General features: G+C 43.3%; 1 protein-coding gene across 9 annotated transcripts in view; it reads right to left on the reverse strand.

The window, feature by feature from the left end:
• Positions 1 to 20,463, reverse strand: part of KCNMA1 (potassium calcium-activated channel subfamily M alpha 1) — a 1,011,367-nt gene that overhangs the window by 54,039 nt on the left and 936,865 nt on the right. For all 9 annotated transcript variants that reach the window (XM_059729759.1, XM_059729758.1, XM_059729760.1 and 6 more), the window contains 2 exons: positions 12,869 to 13,063; positions 10,008 to 10,126 (listed from right to left, as the gene is read on the reverse strand). In XM_059729759.1, coding sequence (XP_059585742.1) covers positions 10,008 to 10,126; positions 12,869 to 13,063 — 314 coding nt within the window. The remainder of the gene's footprint in view (positions 1 to 10,007; positions 10,127 to 12,868; positions 13,064 to 20,463) is intronic.

A 20,463-nucleotide genomic window follows, 5' to 3' on the forward strand; every position in this document is an offset into this window, starting at 1 on the left:
AATATTAGAGCACTGACTTGACATGTTGAGCTTGCTTCATGAATTGCTGCAGCCACTGCAGTAGAGTCAATATTGGCTGATATATTATTTATATCACTTCTTGGGATTATGCTCATAATTGTCAAAATTAAGTCATGTTGGTCAGCCTGTTTTTCTGAACCTTATCTTTAATGAATAATCAACACCTACATATGCAAGTGCCTCATGCAGCAATAAAAATTCCTCATGACTCACTAGGGCAGATTAAATTGCTCAGGGCCTTCTTCCACATGCTCCAATTATGATTGCAAAAATACCAATACCCTGTGATGCCTCTTTTCTGGAAACTATCATATGTAACTTCTCTAGCAACATTTCAAAATGATTCTTGTTCCTTGCTTTACTTTGCTTCCTGTTTCTGAACTTCACTTCTCTTAGGTCCTGTCAGCAACCATCCTTTCATTTCCAGTTGAAATTAATTTGAGATTCATTTGGAACCATCCATTTGATTGTGTGTCAGTATTATTTTCTGCCTCTGAAATAGCTCCCTTTCCCCAATAGTCACCTTCTAATATATTTGCAGATTGCCATCTTCTCAACCTTCCTTTTGCTACTAAACATACCATGGTCTTTTCATCTTCTCTCATTAGAAAGGTTTTCTGTTCATCTCCTAATCACCCTCACAATCCTTCTCTATACCCATTCTTATTTAGATTCCTCCTTTGGAAAAGTACATAGGTGAGACATTTGGTATACATGATATAAAGAATATGGCCTTCTGCTAGAATGATACTAATACTTCCCTGTCTCACCTATAAAAACCTTGCCCTACTGATATACAAAAAAATTGTACTGTCCTTTCCAATGACCATGTCACACTACAATGGCTCACGGTCATCCTACAATAAATTAATACACATGGATCCTTTTCCTTCATTACATCCAGTCTGTGAACCCCTGCTTTGAAGCAAAAATCACTTTATATTAATTACTAACTGCCTTGTATTTCATACCAGTTCTACTACCCATACCACAAGCTTGTCAAGTTCTTCCCATGCAGTTAATCCCATCTCTCTCCATATTAGTAATGCCTCGTACCACTGCATCATCTGCAGATTTCATAAGTGTGTAGAAAAACAAAGAGCTCCACAGGACTGCACTCACCACTAGCCCTAAACTGTTCTCTCAAAATGGAATATTGGATTAGTCTGATGCAAACATCCAGTAATAAATGATGCCTGTTTCCCATTTTATGTTCCTGTTGAATATTCTTTCTTTTGCTATTGAAATGAAGACCTGGCATAGTATCAAAGGCAAAGTAATGTGGTGACTTGGAATTCTATCTAGCCTTTCCCTCCTAATACATAGGGGCCATGTTGACTTCATACCCCCAAACTGCATTACCCTCAAATTGAGATTGCAGATTATGTTCATCCATGCAAAAATTATTCATGTGCTAGTTCATTCTTGCAGTATTACAGGCAACAGATGATTTGGGAGTATCCCCTATGTCATCCCAGCAAGTGGACAAAGTTTGCCTTCTACCTCGTATATGGTATTCTTACATATTCCTTGGGTAGACTAGCAATATCTGTATATACATCATTCATCCTACTTGAGGACAGAGGCAAAGTATTTATCTGTTCTCTAACTGTTCCCCTATTCTTGCTAATCTCTGTCTGTTCTATATGGTGGTCATACTCATTCCCTGAGATTATTATTTTGTTTTAGCTACATACTTGCATAAAGGCAATTTTGCCATTCATTTCAGTTTTTCTGTGTAAGGTTCAGCTCAGCTAACTCCCTTGATTTTTTCCACTTTCTGACCTCTAAAAAGAGTTCTCCGTCATAATCAATTCCATCTTGCAATCGTTGTAGATTCTCTGCGTTCTCTTGATATGCTGTTATTGAAAACACTTGTTCATACAAGCAAGTCTATAGCCCTTTCCTACCAGTTTTCCTCTCTAACTTGCAATGCAACTTACAGAAAGCATTTCCACTTGGAATAATTCCTTGCTTTCTTTGCAGTCAAATCCTCAAGTGTTTAGGTCCACTCAGCTTCCATACCCCATGTCCTTAGCTCCATACTAGTTTGCCCTTCCTAAGTGCAAAAGTGTAGTCAGAAACTATCCTGATCCAAAAAATAAGATCAAAGTGAATTAACGTATGATTACTTTCACTGAATTTATTTTCCAACTGGCTTTTCCAAGATTGTTACCACTTACTAAAACCAGATTTAAAATGGCAGATTCCCTCATCACTTTGGTGACCAAGACAAAAACTGGTCAGAGATGTCTTGTCAGAGAATATCTGTGCTCTGACATTTTGGGTGCATCTACACAAGATGCTATGTCACTGTAGCAACAAGCTACCTCATTATAGCATGTCACTAATCTGACGTAGCTGCTAAAAATAACTGTGCACCACTGAAACAGTGCAGTAACAGCTGTTACTGTGCTGTCATTTAGTACTTCCTAAAGCAAGTACTAAATGATGGCATAGTGGGGGATACGTGTAGGTGTGCCCTCTCAGTAGCATTTGTCAGACACTGTATATCTGGGAAGTTAATCACCCTAAAGCACAACATTTCTTCTTGTACTGGTATCTCCCATCATCTCACAGAAATCTTGTTCTGTACCAAAATTTGAGCTCAGGATAGCAGCCACTTGACATAATTCCTCCCCAGAGCAGTATTTGCTCTCACAGAATCTGTTTCACTGATACTTTCACTTTCTAGTTCTTTATAATCTACAGTCGTTATATACAAGGCTACCTTTAGGCATACTTTTATTTCCTTGAAACACCTTTAAATGCCTGTCCTCCAGTGATAACTATCACTCTGTTTCGGTTCTTCCTTGTAAGATCTGTTTTGCTGTCTAACACCAGAAGTTCTAATTCCTCTGTTTCCTGCCCCTTGCTTCTAGCATTGTTACACATGCATTTCTATTTCTTTTTGGCTGGCTTTCAACAAATTCCTGGTTAGAAGATGAATGATCCACTTACCGGCTGAAACACTTGTCTCACTGCCATCAAAACTAGTGTGACCTTTCTCTTCCACAGTGATTCTTCCTTCATTAACACTATCTCATTGACGCACTCACTCTCCTGCTATACATTTATTCTCAGCATGGAGATGACACAAGTTCTTTCCATCCTTCTCCCTGATTTACTAGTTTAATGCATCTTGAATCAATTGTTCCAACCCTGGTCACTGAAGGCTGTTACCCTGACCACGAATGTCTACTGGCAAACAAACTCAGTGAAATCATTCCAATAATGTATGGATCCTCATAATCTTGTCCTGCTCATGCTCTCTGTCACAAAACATAAAGAATCCACTGAAAAATGCCTGAACTTTTGATTCTTTAAGCATTTTTTTCAGCGTCATCTTTTCAACCATGAATCTACCATGTGGTTTGCTATGACATAAAGAACAAACAAAGGATTGTTTCTTGTCCATCTAGCAGGATCCTCTTCAATATGAGGTTCATCTAATATTATTTTACCTACAAGACAGTGTCTCTTTCCATTCCCCATGTCATCCTTTGTGAGAAATCTCTCCATTCTTCCTAAGCCATTAAACTGTCTCTTGCTGCTATGTCACTGTTCTGGTTTTTTTTTTCCCTTCTGCTCTTGATTACAGTTGTCTTCTATATGCTTCTGTCCTTCTTGGTCTCTGTTCACAGATTAACTTCTCCTTTTTTGGGTCAGTTATTCTTTCCTTCCATATTGTCTCATCAATGGGTCCCACCTCTTTTTACTTCACTAAGCAATGAAACCTATTGCTAAAGTTTATTTCCTCCTCTTTAGCAGGTTTCTTTCTCAACCATGCTTTCATGGGTTTCCTTCTTCATCTACAGGTTTGCCTTCTACATTGCATTTGGTGGCAAGTCCTTTCCCACCGGAGTTCTTAAGCAGCAGTGCCTCTGTTATATTTATGGAACAGCAACGTCTCCTCACTCACAAACCCTGCAAATACCCACTATCAAAGAAACCCACATATTCCATAGGCAAATGGGACTGTTCTTTTCTCACCAGAGCTAGCCCTATTTCAATTCCTCTGTTTCTTGTCCAGTTAACTTACTCCACCGATCACAAGATGATTAATAAGCCACCAGTGAAAGCATTTAATTACTGGCTGATGGGAAACATTAAAGATATGGTCCATTCCATAGTGATTAATAGAAATAATATCAAAGAGCAATATAATACACTTTTTGAAAAACAGACACATGCATTCATTTCAAGATAAATAAACTCTGAAGTAAGGCTAAATATCTATTTTCTACATTTGCAAATGAGAAACATAACTGGAAAAATCCTTGAGTACAGTTCTCTGTGGTTGTAGGCATCCATGCGTTTACATCTCTGCAAAATAATCCAGTGTCATTAATGAAACGTCATTAATGAAAACCCTACAACATACTGTGGAACATGAGCAAAAGATGAAGGAGCACCAACAATACCTTGGCCCCCAAACAATAACAGGGAATTTCTTAGGGAAATCTAGGAAGGCAAAATTGAAGTGGCCATTCTATTGGCAATTTCTTCCCAATTCCAAATCTGGCAAACTGGCTACTCCCTCCCTGTTTGAACAAAACCCAACATCTGTGAATGCAAGAGGTGTATTTTTTGAGAAAAGTAGTATGACCAGTGTGGCAGGACACTGTTCGTGCCTGCCACTTTAAGGGCCAGAAAACAGCAGCCGGCAGGTGCCTGATTAGGCATTTTAGATTCAGGGCTGCCCATATAAATGGCATTTTGCTGCTGGGAGGCCAAGCAACAATATCACCTGGCTGCAGCTATCGTCTGGAGGTAAGGGAGGAGCTGTAGGGGATGGTCAGGAGGCTCCTGGTCCTGGGTATGACCTAAAATTGCACCCTGCTGGGAGTGGGTGGCCTGGTGGGGCTCTCAGTAGCATGGGAGCCCCCAGGAAATGCCAGGCCAGTTACCACCCCGGTGAAAGGCAAGTTGGGGTGCCTTAACCCCAACTCCCACAACCAGGTAGGTTACTCCCCCTTGCAGGGTCTGGAAGGGGGACCTCAAAGACAGCGTGAGGCCATAGACTCAAGAACCTGTCTGAACATCCCCTGACTGGTCAATGCTGGGGCCAGGACCGGAAGGGTCAAAGGGCCAGGGGCCCACTGCGAGGAAAGCCCAAGAGCTGAGGGCCTGGGGTTCTGACTGGCCTGGAGGAGGGCCAGGGCTAGTAGCCAAAGGTCCTGGGGGGGGAACCACACCCATAAGGGGGAGTAGCTCAGGGAGCTATGCAGCCTGGAATGAAGGCAGAATAGGCTGCCTGAATGGAGGGATCTAAGTGGCGTCCAACTAGTAGGATTCTGGGGCCCAGTGTGGGGCTGGTGATATGGATAACATCTGGATGCCATCTGAGAGGCTTGGGCTGTGGTGTAGGGGAGGAACGGAGCCACAGATAGCACCCCCTGGCATCAGGGCAGGAAATGGGCAGCCTCCCGCTTAATTTACATTTAATTAAATTTACAATTTAATTAATTACCAACAAGGCATGGTGGGAGAGAAGGTGGTTAGCCCAGAAACAGGTGGGCAGGCCACAGGGAAATTGGCTCTGAGAAGGCCCCCTGTTACACCTGGCCACAGTGCCATCTCTAGCCAATTTCTACAAAAGTAAGGAAGGAATACTTGAATGCAAAAAAAAAGGAGGGGGAGGGGGCTGAGAGACAAAAGATTATTAGAATCCCTTATAACAGGGGTGGGCAATTATTTTGGGTGGAGGGCCACTTACTGAGTTTTGGCAAGCTGTCAAGGGCCACATGGGTAGCCCCGCCCCTGGTCGCAATCTTGGGACGGAAGTCCCATCCTCTAACCCCCCAACCTTTGCCACCAGAAGTCCCTCCTCTTGCTCCCGGGAGTACTCCTTTCAGCAAAGGGTTTTGCCATCTCAGAACCAGAAAAATACCAAATTATATTCTAAAAATCGAACATCTGCAACATTCATTAATTTGATTTCAAAAAATATTTTTGTCCTGATTTAGATGCGTTTGTGTAGTGTACACATAGGTGATTGCACAATAGCTTAAAATTAAGTCTTACTCTTGTATATTTGGGGGGTTGGAGGGCATGGGGGGTATAGGTTTGCGGGGGGCTGTGGGTATGTGGGGCGTGGGGGAGGGTATGGGGGTGTGGGGGGATTTTGTGGGGGGATAGGTGTGGGGATGGAGTGAGGGAGCATGTGGGTGTGTGTGAATATGTGGGGTGTGGGTGGTCATGGGGCTTGTCGGGGACTGTGTGGGGGGGGAAGGTGGCTGGGATGTGTGAGCGGGTCTTTATGTATGGCGGGGTGTGCTAGTGGAACTCGCCCTATTAACACACACACTCTCTGTCTCTCTCTTGCCCTCCCTCCCTCCCTCATTGCGCGCACACACACACACACACACTCTGTGCCTACCTCACCACAGACACACAAACACACACTCACTGTCTGTCTCTGCCTCATTGCTCTCTCTGTCTCTTTCCCTCCCTTACAGCATGCATGCGCTGATACACACACACACACACACACACACACACACACACACACACACACTCCTGGGCCCAGGGTACTGGTGCAGTCCTGCAATGCAGCCTGGGGCCACATGGTGCTGGAGCAGGCATGCAGGGAAGCAGTGAAAGCCAGGGCAGGCAGAGGCTTGCAGTGGGATGCGGGATGTGGGGGTGCGGCTGGGCCAGCCTTGTTGCTGGCTCCTGCCAGCTCCCCTTGGGTCCTCCTGCCCCTGGCTCATGTCATCTTTGACAGGCAGCCAGGAGCAGATAAATAAATAAATAAATGAATGAATATATTTATTTATTTTTTAATTTTTAGGGGCCCCGTGGGCCAGACAGAATGGCCTGGTGAGCTGAATCTGGCCCACAGCCTGCATTTTGCCTGCCCCTGCCTTGTAATCTAAACACAAGTCCTCAAAAGACAACCTGACCTCAAAATCAACTGATTTCTCTGGCATTCACCTTTGCCTCTACCTCTCATCCTTGTGTTCAGGGAAGCCAAGAAACATCATGCCACCAGGCACCTTTTGCATATGTGAGTACCTGGCACAATCATAATGTTTCCTTTTAATAGTTTTCTGTGGATACCCAATGCTTAACTCCTATAACACATTCCAAGAACACCTTGTCATCCTATGTTGTACTGAATCCATTTTTAACTGATTCAGGTTCCTTGCCCCCCACTACTTTGGAAAATCATTCCAGAAATTTACTTTCCTGATACAAACCTTTGTCCAATTCGCAGTGCAGATGTATTCATGGTCAGTTGGTAGCACTGGGCTCTTGTACCTATAACATTTTGCCATAGCTAGGTCTTCTCTTCCCTGATATTCACACAAAACATTTTTTATAAAGATCATCCATTCCCCAACCTCAACCTTTCATAATTTCTGAATCTATCTATCTATTGTAGGTTCAGTCATAAACGCTCATAACCTATCTTGTGTTTTTGCAGACACCAACATAACCTATGCTAATCTCAAGAGTCCTACAAAATCTGCTGCCCCACGGCACAGCAAGGGTTATTTACAAAACCTGCTGGTGAAATTCTGTATATGGAAAGCACCTGTAGACTTTGCAAGGAGGCCCTAGGCTGCATTTCCAAGTTAACAGTGACTTGCTTTACATTCTTACATTACAGAAAATCAGTTCATTACTTACTTTTAAGCACTAATGGACATTTATTGAAATTTCCAGGATTTTTTTTTTATGTAAGGGAAAAAAAACAAAACCAAAACTGATCACCACTTGCCCTCACTAATAGATTTTTTTCCCCCATATTTGTTTGGAACTTGCAAGAGATCCAGGTTGGCAGTTTGGGAAGCAGAGGCCTTCCACAAATCAGCAAAATATTGACACAGCAAGTACAAGGAAAGGCAACGTTTCACTACAGAGCTGTACTCTCTGTGTCCAAGGCTGTACCTGAAGAAATCAGCCTCAAAAATCAGCTCTCTCTCAGTTACTAAAATTTCATAGACATTAGAGCTGGAAGGGACCTCATAAGATCATCAAGTCCAGCCCCTGCCCGAGGGGCAGAAAGTCAGCTGGGGTCATAGGATCCCAGCAAGATAAGCATCCAAATTTCTCTTGAAGGCATTCAGTGTAGGTGCTTGAACCACCTCCAATGACAGGCTATTCCAGACCTTGGGGGCTCGGACAGTAAAGAAATTCTTCCTTATGTCCAGCCTGAAATGGTCTTGCAGGAGCTTATAACCATTCAACCTTGTCATCCCTTGGGGTGCTCTGGTGAACAATTGTTCCCCCAGATCCTGGTCAACACCCCTGATTAAACTTATAGGTGGCCATCAGATCACCCCTGAGCCTGTGCTTTTCCAGGCTAAAGAGTCTCATTGCTCTCAGCCTGTCGTAAGATCTGCTTTCCTGACCTCTGATCATGCACGTGGCTCTTCTCTGGACTCTCTCAAGCTTCTGCACATCCTTTTTGAATTGTGGAGCCCAAAACTGGATGCAGTACTCCAGCTGCAGCCTCACCAAGGCCAAGTACAATGGGAGAATGACGTCCTGGGATTTGCTTGAGAAGCTATGGATGCAAGCCAGCGTTTTGCTCTCTTTACCAGCTGCAGCATCACATTGAAGGCTTATATTCATCTGGTGGTCAATCATGACCCCCAAGTCCCTTGCATCTGTAGTGCTAACCAGCGTAGCGCTGCCGAGCCTATAAGGATGCTGCAGGTTTTTACTCCCAAGGTGGAGAACCTTGCATTTTTCAGTGTTGAACACCATCAGGCTCTCATCTGCCCATTCCATGAGCCTGTCAAGATCTACCTGGATCACCCTCCTGTCCTCAGGTGTGGATGTTTTACCCCAGAGTTTGGTGTCATCAGTGAACTTGGCCAGTCTGCTTCTGACTCCAGTGTCCACATCATTAATGAAGATGTTGAACAATATAGGTCCAAGGACAGAGCCTGGGGGGGGGGGGGGGGGGGGGGGTTGACACATTTGATTGTGTCAAACACCATGAGCCAGGTACTTAAATAAGAGACTCTTCTCATTTCATTCTAGCCTCTTCACTGTCATTTTGCACACGCCAAGCCTGGAAATGAGACAGTGAAGCTGTCCTGGGGAGGGTCCCTCACACTTTTTATGCACCCTGGAAATAGAGAGTTTGGGACATGCAGTGGGGAGGCACCCTTATGGCAGTTGCACTCCCTCAAATTCTGATTTGGCATGTGTGGTGTGGAGCTTTGCTTCTCAGAAGTCACAAGGTCACAATCACCAGCACCTTGCTAAATTCAAACTGCATGTTTTCCTCTTTGAGATGTACACCTTTTGATCTTTGGTTTCATTAGACTTATACATGTCCAATATAATTTACTGATAGGGCTGTTTCTGTGTCACAAAGGGCACAACTGGAACATGTACCGAGCCCAAATGGAAAACATGCCAAAAGTTTTCTAAGCCACATCATAGAAGTTAATCTGACAAACTCAGTAAAACAGCATTTTGCAATATTGATCCTTATTATGTAAAAAACTTAGAATGGTATTTATAGTTTAAAGCATAGTTAAGGCTTTGTGAAGCCCTTCTTTCTTATAGCAAATTGTTTTGAACAAACTGAGATTTCTCTAAGGGTGTAATCAGAATATCTTGGAACCTGACAAATGAGACTAAGTCTGTGTTGAATACTGAGAACTGAAATTAGCATTTGCCTTTTTATACACTAAAAACAAAGTGAAAAATAAAACACTCTCCCCCTCCCAAAATCTGTATTCTGTGATATGGTCAATGCTGCCTATGTTGCCTGGAGCACTTAGCTTCTTATATTTAACTTGCCAAAAGGCTGAAATAGGCAACTGTGGTACAGCCACATTGAAAGTGGTTAAGAATGTTAAAAACCATTAGCTATTTTCTATTATTCATACCCTATCACAATTGTGGGGATCTTACAGGCCTGGAACACTGAAGTGCAGTGAGAAAGACAGAGGGGGAGATAAGTGGGGGGAGAGAGAGAGAGAGAAAAGAAGGAGAATGTAGAAGTGTAGACCTACCGTTTAGTGCATTGGCTGGGTGTATTTAGATGTGCATCCCGCAATCGGTAAATTCCAAAGCAAAGCATATTGTATGTTTTCAACGCTTTACAAAACAGGTCTCCATAACAACCACCATCCTAGGAGAGACAAAAAAAAGAGGAAATTAAGCTTTTTTTATTGTCCCTGCTATGATAACAGTAAGGGAGGGAAAAGAGAGCTTTCTAGTCTGATTCTGTGCCAAGAGAACAAGGTGTGCAGTAATCTGTTGTTTCGTGTCACAGGTGAGAAACAGGTAATCCAGATTCTAATCCAAATTCTAATCTAAATGTTTAATCTCAGTATTGGCTGAGATAAAACATATGTGCTGAGGACATTATTTCTAACTTTATCTGGTAACTTTATAAATGGGAAGATATAAATCTGGGAAACAGGAAATGCCTTTTATTTGAAACTGGAAACTTTGGACAGACTATGTGCTATACAAATTAAGAAAAATATGATCTCTGCAAACTGCTGATTAAAAAAAAAATTTGATTTTTCTACTTCTCCTCCTCTTCCTACTTTTTCCCCAGGGGTCCTATTTTGAAAGTACCTGTGTTTTTCAAAGTCATCACCTTGACCCAAACCATCACAGTGGTGACAATGCAGGAAGTAGCTTACAAAAGTCATAAGGTGCAGATGATAGGCACAATGGAGGGTGAAGAATGTATTTTTCAACTGTTAATATTTCTCAATGGTTAACATGTTGAAAACATTGCTGGTATTTTCATAAGTAACCTGAGAATGATTCATATTAGTTCCCAATTACTGTTAGGCTAGATACAAACCCTTGGTGCTTAAATGCAAAAGGGCTGGTCTCAGCCACTGCCACTAGCTGACACTCTCCAGGTGAGGTACTAGCTCAGTAGCATAGAGAAAGAGACATTATTTACCAGTAACTGGAGTATTCCAAGAGGTCTTGTCCCATGGGCCAGATCTGGCCCAAGAAGGGATTTTGTCTGCTATTCAGTGGGTCTGAAATGCAGGGGGCAGCCTGGGCTGTGGTGTGTGCGGCTGGTCCCACCACAAGGCTGGGGCAGCGCAGGATCCAGACTCAGCTTCCTGGCAGCCCCAGCTGCAGTGGCTCCTTTTGGCTGCCACTGCCAGTGTCGCCGCTGCTGCCAGACCACCCCGCTGACTGGGCACCATGGCCCATCCACCCTGACTCCACCACCAGGGGTGGTGGATGCAGAGGGTGGGCAGGATCTCCATGGAGACCAGCCAGGACCCATGCACATGGCAAGTAGATGGGTTGCAGGTGGGCAGGGAGCAGAGTCCAGGGGTCAGCGGGGCCGGGGCCAGGCCTGCAATCGGGATCACAGGGCAATGATAGCATGGGGCTGAGGTCTGGGGCAGAGCTACATCAGTGGGCAGGCCATCCCAATCCCAGTCCAGTCCTGGCCCCAGCCCTGCCCACCCGTCCCACACCCACACACTGCTCCCCATCTACCTGAAGCCCCATGCCTTCCAACCAGCCATGTGCCCTGCCCACACAAGTCCCAGCTGGTCTCCATCAGCACATGTGGCAGGGGTAACAGGGAGTGGATTGAGGCTCTGCATTGGGCCCCAGCCCCGCAGTGTCATCACCTAGCGATCTTGATCTCAGTCCTGGTCCTTCACCCAAAGGAAAGGAGGGGAGAGAGGTTGGAAAGGGATTACATAATAAGTGGAAAGCAAATCCCCAATGAAGTCAGAGAGATGACAAGATCATAAAGAGTACACTGTTTATTAAGCAAGCCAGAGAGAGAGAGAAAAAAAGAAAGAAAAAATGATAATGGCAAGGAAAAAAAATGATAAGGGAAATTCTTCAAAAGAAAAGTTAAAAAGGATCTGCAAGCCACATGCAGAACAAGATGACAATACAGTGCTTCATTTTGAGCCAAGGTGATTAGGGGAACTAATGAATGAGAGTATGTGATACCTTTTACATCATTGGTGCAAAGTACAATGAAAGTTGGACTCTGGGTGTGCCATACACAGATCTGTTGGCAACCTGAAATCTCTGAGCTCAAGCACTGATGGCACATGCACTTTGGAAAGTGAAGATGTGCAGATAGACAATGTTTTGAAGGAAAACAAGGCTGGATTCAGAGAAACTTCTCTATCCATTAGATCCCAAATTAGCAAGTTTGCATGTCTATCATTCTTGGTAGGGGACTGAAAATATCAGGAAAGGGGGTTCTCATGTGACATTTAGCGCATGTGGATTGTGGTAAGTCTGGAAACAAAGCACTTTCTTCTTTCTTGCTACATTACCAGGCTTATGACAAAAGCCATAAGTCCAGGAGCACATACAGTTAAAAAAAAAAAGCAATTGGAAAAATAGAGTAACTGTTTTCCTTTGTGGCAAATAAACCTACCAAATGTCAGCCAAGATTCAGGTTCAAGGCACCTTGAAAGTGAGGATATGGGGCAAATTCTTCTCATACTCATATCAGCTCACCCATTCCTTTGGATGCACTTTTTAACTTAGTCAGCCCCATTGTGGCATATTTCTGGAAAACTTAGCAGACAGAGCGGGGAGACCCAGACACTTTGCCTTTTTTACTTCCAGCAGCACCTGGAGAGTGTAGGGCTGTGGGTCCTGATAGAGCTTCTTCACTGGACAAGGACGATCTTGATACCAGGAATGGCAAAGTATTGTCAGACTTGTTAAAAATGTTCAGTGGGCTTTAGGTCTTTGAAGGGAAAGTTACAAAAAGGAAATGCTACCCTTACAGGCAAACATTTAAAAAAATCCTGTCACAGGAGACAAAATGATTATAGGATGGTGAGTACAGTGTTTATGCTGTAAATGATTAAAGCAAAGCCTCAACTTCACTTTTCTTTTGTAGTCTTACCCCTAGGTCTGCAAAAGGCCCATCGTACAAAGCCAGCTGTGCAACTCGACACCTGTCCCTGTTTGCAAGCGTCTGAGGTGTGCTGTACCCTCCTCTCAGTGCGTTCTCCTCAGCGATCAGAGCTTCCAGCTCTGGTGTGGCTCCTCCTGTTACCAGTGTCCGTATCAGCGTGAGGATATTGTCATTGAAGTATGTCTGTGGAGATAAAATAAAGCTCTTTAGGCAAACACCATTACAGTCACAACGAAAGACATCCAAATTACAACTTTTCTGGGTTTCTGCTGTTTAAAGTTCTCGGCTGTCTCTTCACATAATTTTCTATAGAAAGTGAAAAGACAGCCGCCTCCAATTACTCTATTTTCTACTATCCCATTAGGCCTCAACACTACAGCCTGCCTTTTGAACACCAATTCAGTCTGATGTTTATTAAAGAACAAAAATTTGAATGATTTATGTTTCCTATAATTGGCATTAGTGACAATGCACTGACCGCTTTCCCTCTCATCACCTTCATGTCTATTAAGTACAGGCTGGAGATGCGTCATTGTAACATTCAGACCACATGTCAGGCTTGTGCAGGCTAGATTGCCTTTTTAGGCTTGTCACTGATTCGTTGGGGAGATTCCTTTGTGCCACAAATGTCATTGCTTATTACCACGGCTGGACTCTAGCAGTCTAACCAATGCCTTGCACTAAACATCTTATTACGAGACTTGACAGCATGCAGACATAAGCACGTATCAATTAAACATTTTGAGTTCATTCCAGATAAATGTATGATGAGTCTGGGATCCTGGTGGTCCTTTTAAAAAACTCTAGGGTATAGGGTTAATGTGGTTTATTAGAGAAGATTTACTCCACGCTGACATTTTGCCAGCCTCCAAAGCGTCACTGGTCTGTCAGGCAAACAATGGGCTTTTAAAATATTAATTCGATGCCAGACGTATGACTCTCAAGTTCATTGAAAAGAAGTAGACTTCTCTAGTTCAAAGACATCTGGTTAAATAACTGCAATAGACAATGATGCATATCCCGCAATACGGACCATTTCACAAAATGCACAAAAGTAGAGACCACCAAAAGAGCAGATATTATGACTGCCAACCCTATTAATGTTTCATATTTTCTGAAGCCGTGCAAACCATGATGTGAGACAGACTAAAATTCTATACAAGATGGGTGAGCAAAAGCTTGCCTTCCTTCCTTTTTGACCCTTGGCTTCAACCACTGAAGTTAACTAGGCCATACCAAAATTATATCTGCATGAACAGTGCACTCAAACAACTGTTACCAGCCAGAATGTTCAATGTCTCTAACAGAAACTGCTGGCAATTGCTGCATTTTACACAGGGGGAACTGAGGCATGGGGGTAAAGCAACTTGCCCAACATCAGAAACCAAGGCTGGTTCCTTCTCATTACCTTGACTTCTCTTGTTGAATGTCATTTTAGTTTCTTTGTTCATTTGTTATGGCAATCATGCAGAAAGGGGGAAACACTTTTAATTAACTGTGAATGTTTTTATTATTATAAGTTTTGCTTCCATGACTTCAAGGTCTACTGTTTTACATCATTCTAAATTTTAAAAAAATCTCGATAAATACAATCAATCTAGTGACAGAATTTATCTATCCAGTGGAAGGAAACAGATCCACCACAAAATTGCTGTTCTGATCATTACATACACAAGTATTTCTACTGCAGTTTCAGCATGCTCAAAATTTGCTTTTTTAAAAGTTTTCAACTACATGTACTTGTGTACCCAGTGGATCAGAACTGTCTCAAGATTCAGGGCATTTAATAATGTCAATAATGTTATGGGAGGATGTATATAACAAAGCATTCAAAGGGCAGCCATGACAAAGGGGAGGGATTTGGTTTATGATCTTTTTCAAGGGAATACAATTAGGAGTGATCAGAAGCAAAAGATGACAAAGTATCCAGACTACTGGGTGATACTTGACCCAGGGGAGAAATCAAGCTACTGGTATTAGTATAATAAGGAAAATGGTTGAAGCCCCATTATTTTACTTCAGTGGTTCTTAGTCTGCATCTCTCACTAGACTCAAAGCACCATTTCTGAAAATGCCAGTTCTTAGTTTTCCCCCCAAAATTGTGATTATAGGAAAGTAAAAATGCAATTCTTCTGTTGTTAAGAACTAAAGACCACAACAGGTCAGAATGCTTATACGACTTGTTTGCAATATCTGGTTTATCTTGCAAATCATGTTTGCACAACTAGTAGTTATAACATTGCGGGGTATCCTGTGGCAACCCAGGCTGCTGCACCACTGTGTCTGAGAACCATTGTTTTAGACATTTAAAGCTAGGCTGGATAAAGCACCAAACTATCTAGTGTAGGAAACAGTTCCTCCTTGGCTGGGGTAGAAAATGAACTAGGTGACTTACAGCAATAGGGATTTATTAGCTGACGCTTCTTTGTTTCTGCCTTTACTTTATGTATCACTGCGGTTTTTTCATAAAGCACAGAAAGGTTAGTGTAATACCAGTTACAATAAATTTAAATGAGAAGTGGATCTGTTATGATTCAGTTGAGTAATATCACCAGTACCAAACCAGTATGAGAAAGAAGACAGCCTGGCCTTTGCCAAGATTTCCCGCTGACCTTCCCTCTTTCAGTTCCTTACCCGCACTGATATCAGTGAGCTAGGGAATCATGTTCAACCCCTGCCAATACACCACCTTGTTCATTGTGGGAATTCTTTAGAAGCATCCTTTTAGAGTTTAAATTTCTTTCTAGGCTTGAGTCAGTTATATGCAAGTTTAACAACCACAATCAACCCAATTGGCTCTCGTACATAAAACCAATGATCTCTCTCAGACATGAATTCCAGAGATACTAAGCCAAGGTTTGCACTGATGTAGAAGTGAATGCAGTTACAGAAGCACCATCCTGTCAGCGAGTCTGTGAGAATGCAGGTCAGTACATTCTGTAGAGCAATCTAGGTACACACAATCTAGATAAATGTGTATTATTATATTTTGAATATTTTTTCTTACAATATATATACATACATAACCGTTGGCTAGCCTTTTATTTACAGTTCATTGTTCCCTTTTTCCCCCATCTGGTAATATTTACCAGTATTGATTGGTACTAGTCTCTCTTTTATATTCTATATTTCTCTGATTCCCAATCAATAACATATTGGAGCATTACACAAAGACCATGGACAGTTTTACTGGTACATGCTCCCAAGCTTGTTTATAATCTTATTAAAGCAGGCATGAGAAATATTCTGTTACTCTAAGTAAGACCACAAGATGCCTTAAGGCTGGTAAAATGACTTGTTTCATAGGCGTCTTAGTCAAGGAGTTATGGCAAAAAGAGAAAAGCTAGGTTTTTTTTCAGGTCAGCTCTTTAGTGGAAATTATTAGGTAGTCACCTCTCAACTCTATACCTCCTATAATGTAGAATTAGAGCTGTGATAGATAGAATCCAAGGCCTAGGACATACATTGCTATCATTCTGCCAACACACAATTATTCTCTATTGTAAATTTACTTGTGCATAACCAGAGAATTAGCCACTGGAAACCTTAGCTGAGACTTCAACATTCGTTTCACTCAAGAATTCTTATGAAAACTGTGAGGTGGAAGTGAAGTTAAAAACAGAGAAAGAGAGAGGCACCTGTCACAAAAACATTAACACAAAAATGTATTAAATTAAGACACAAGAGCAGCATCCACACGAGCATGGACGTTTGTTTCCCAGGGACAAGAAGCAGTGGCACACCTTGTGCTGCTGCTACTTGTCCCTGGGGAACGCCTGTGCCATGCACACTCTGGCACATAGTATGTTACCCTGGGTGAGGTAGGAGAGGCTCTGGCCCCAGTAGCCTTACCTGGGGCCCTGGGGCCTCCTGGGGCTGTAGCAGCAGCAATCCTGCCACTTGGAGCCTGGCCGGCCAGGCTCCGGTTTTGGGTGGCGTGAGCTGCCACCACATGCACCACTCTGGTTATTTTTTGCCCAGGTTTTTTTGAGTACATCATGAGCACAATATAAACCAATATAATGCCCCCCCTCTTCCCGCTCCCCGCTCCATGACGCTACCTTGCAGCATGAAAAACAACTGAATGTGCAGTATGTAGTGCTGCAAACATACTGCCTGGCTGCGCTCATCTGGACACAACCAAGAGGCCCTCATCTGACCTCAGCCACAGAGGTGCAAACCAGGAGGTGTGGCAGCCGTATTACACTTACATAAAAAAGAGGGGAGCCAGGCCTACTGTCAATGGAAAAAAAATGCTGTTGCAAGAGAATGGTCTCCCACTGATAGACAAATGTCAAGGCAAAATTAAGACATTTATTTGCAAAGCAGGACACATTTATCTTGGAACAATGGCTCTATTTGGGTTTCACACCAAGAGACTGATGTGGATGTCATCATTCCATCAGATGCATGAGTGGAATTGAGTGACAGTTTCTGTTCATGCTGCCATCACTGAATGCAAACAATCTGCTTTTGCAAATGGATTGCTCTTGTAGTGCCATCAATGGGAAAATGCCTTATCCTAAATATAAGGTAGAATGATAGATTTTCCTCAAAAGGGAAATTTTGGATGGGTTAAAGGTATTCAATACTCATCAGGAAAAGACTGATCCTCCATGTTCTCTAGTTCCATGAAAATTAGTTCCTCCTCCATCAAATTTTGCCTCACATAACAGTGGGAGGGCACTCAGCACTTCAGTGGATCAGGTTTGAAATTAAGGTAAAAATGCCCAAATTAAACCATCCATTTCCTTTAGAAAAGCAATGCTCTAAAATTAATGTGAGTGCTCTTTTAGTGGCTCTGTGGGAGGGTACATGTCCTGGATATGCCAGTACTCGTCAAAAAACATTCTGCTGAATGTTTTTAGAAAGGTGCTGTAGCACTTAATGTAACATGCTACTTTTCAGAAACAACAGCAAAGACCTTTTGTTTATTGTAAAATCCCTTCTTGTTGCTTCCACAAACTGCACACACACTGAGATGTTGGTACAGAACCATTAAAAATTATGACCAGTATGAGAACATTTACTGGTTACAATGCTGCATCAGATAAACGGAAATGCATCATAACCAGCCAAAACATGGGACTGTGACAAAATCTATCCTAGATATCTGATCTAGCAGTGCCATCTAGCTCAAAGAGCTGAATTCCATGCCAGCTCTTTAAGAGTGTATGTTTTGGGGCTGCTTTTCAGTTTGTTCAACCATTTTTTAAAGTATAATTACCAGAGCGCTTATGTTTCGCCGTTAGTGCTGTCAAGTCTTTTAAACTAATTGGTCTTTAACAGAAAATTTAACTGAAAATTAACACATCTCTTAATAACATCACTTTAACTTTAATGGCACTCTGTCTTTCATTTATAATTACACTAAAATTGTCATTTTCCATGTCATATCTGCCATTTTTTACATCTGCAAGTTTTCTTGATTTTTTCTGTGAAAGAAAAAAATCCAAATGCTACAATAGTTACATAATATCCTTTTCAGCATGATTTACCTTTCTGGTTTTTCCTTACATGATGTAGTCCATTAATGGAATTGCATTTGTTTTAGGTGAATGCATACCCAAAGATGGAGAATGATCAAGCTAATATTGCTAACCCAGAGGAGGCCCTTAGGATAGGGTGCAAAGGAGAAATGAAACAATGATTTATATTGTACTAAATTTTTAAAGTACCTCCAAACTCTTTGAGCGTTAGTGTGAATCCTCTGGGAAAGGGGGTGTTTTTACTGTTTGCTATCCTTTAAAACATTAAGACACAATTAAAAAAAGCTCTTGTGTTTCACAATGTCCATCTGCTAAATGGGAACATTTCCTGTTCTGCAGAAATGAGACTGTAGCGGACTAAAGGGTTCTACTGATAAATTGCTTTCTATTGCTTCCACCTGTCCAATGTTTCTGTTTACAGAATGGAGAAACGAATGATGTAGACAGAATTACAAATAAAGTAGGTAGGAAGGTAGGTAACCAGTAGGAAGGAAGGAAGGACAATTAAACATAGGTCAAGAGATACCAGAATATTTAAAGTTAAATCTCATTATCTGGTTCTGAAAAAAACCATTTGTAATACAATTCCCTGTAGATCTCCCAAATCACTGGGAGGGGAACACAGGGCATATCCACACATACAATTAGTGCACCTGAATTTTCTGTGAAAGTGCAAGATTTTTTCATCAAAGCGCAAGTGTAGACTACATGTACTCCCCTGTCAGGAGCAAATTTGCTTCCAGTGGGCGTGTCCAGGTAAGCATGGATGTTTGGCTCCCCAGGGACAAGGAGCAGCGTGCATCTTGCACTGCAGCTACTTGTCCCTGGGGAATACCTGTGCCACACACGCTTTGCCACATGGCAAGTTACCCTGGAGGTAGTAGGGGAGCCTGTGGACAGCACAGTGTTGGCCCCAGCAGCCTTATCTGGGGTCCTGGGAGCCTCCTGGGGCTGCAGCCATGACAATCCTGCCGGGTGAAGCCTGGCTGGCAGCCACAGCACGGCTCTGGGTGGCCAGGCTCCACTTTTCATCAGCATGCACTGCTCTGGGTTTTTTTTCCATGGGTTTTTTTTGACCCCTGGATATCCAGGGCTCAATAAAACCCATGGAACCCCCCCCCCCCCTCCAGACCAGCACATGCTTGGGCAGCCCACCCTTGCAGTGTGGAGAATGCCTGACTCTGCGGTATATGGTGCTGCAGGCATGTTTATGGTGCCACATACCACACAGCCACATGTCTGGATGCACCCAATGGTATCAGTTCAGTCCAGGGCAGCTTTTGCCCCCCTGCCCTGCTCTATTCCCCTGCAGCAGCCAGGGGGAGCTCCAGGCTCCCTTGGGCGCCAGTCCGAGGCTGACAGGGGCACCAGGGCCAGGCCTGTGCTTCAGGGAACACTGGGGAGCTGCCTGGGAGCAGTGGACATCTCCTAGCCCCATGGAGCTCAGGACTGCAGCCAAACTTAGTGGCGCTGGCTTGGGATGATGCCCTGTGTCCGAGCATGGGGGTAAGCAGCACTGAGACCGGGGGGGATGGGACGGGGAATGCAAAGAAGAAGCAGTGCCAGTTCCCAGCATTGCTTTCCCCTCACATCTCCCCCTCAGTCCTTGCCCTGCTTCCCACCTGTGTCTCCCCCTCCCAGTCCCAATGCTGTTTCCCCTGCCACATCTTCCCCCAGATGCATTCCCGGCTCTGCTCAGCTCCTGGCTCCCCCCCAGGGATGGGTGGGGAGCAGAAGTGGGAGCTGACTCGGGCATGAACTGTGCAGGCAGTGGCAGCGCTGAGGGGACAGGGGAAGTCTCAGTCCCTTCGGCCCTGCTGCTTCTTATGCAGTAGGGGTGTGCAAAATGGGCCATATTCAATTTGGATTTGGATTTGGCCTGAATCCGGGACAGTGATTCCCTTCATTGATTCAGATCACTGTCCTGATTTGATTCGGCCAAATCTGAATCTGAAGATTCAATGCTGGTTTGGAGAATCAGTGATTCGGCCATAGACAGTTTTAAATGTTTCTCCTACATACTTTGAGGTACCAGGCATGGCTCATGAACACTGCGATGGTGGGGTGGGGCAGATGGAGTGTCCCACACAAGCA

Source organism: Alligator mississippiensis, chromosome 6 (assembly GCF_030867095.1).
Source record: "Alligator mississippiensis isolate rAllMis1 chromosome 6, rAllMis1, whole genome shotgun sequence".
Classification (NCBI taxonomy): domain Eukaryota; kingdom Metazoa; phylum Chordata; order Crocodylia; family Alligatoridae; genus Alligator; species Alligator mississippiensis.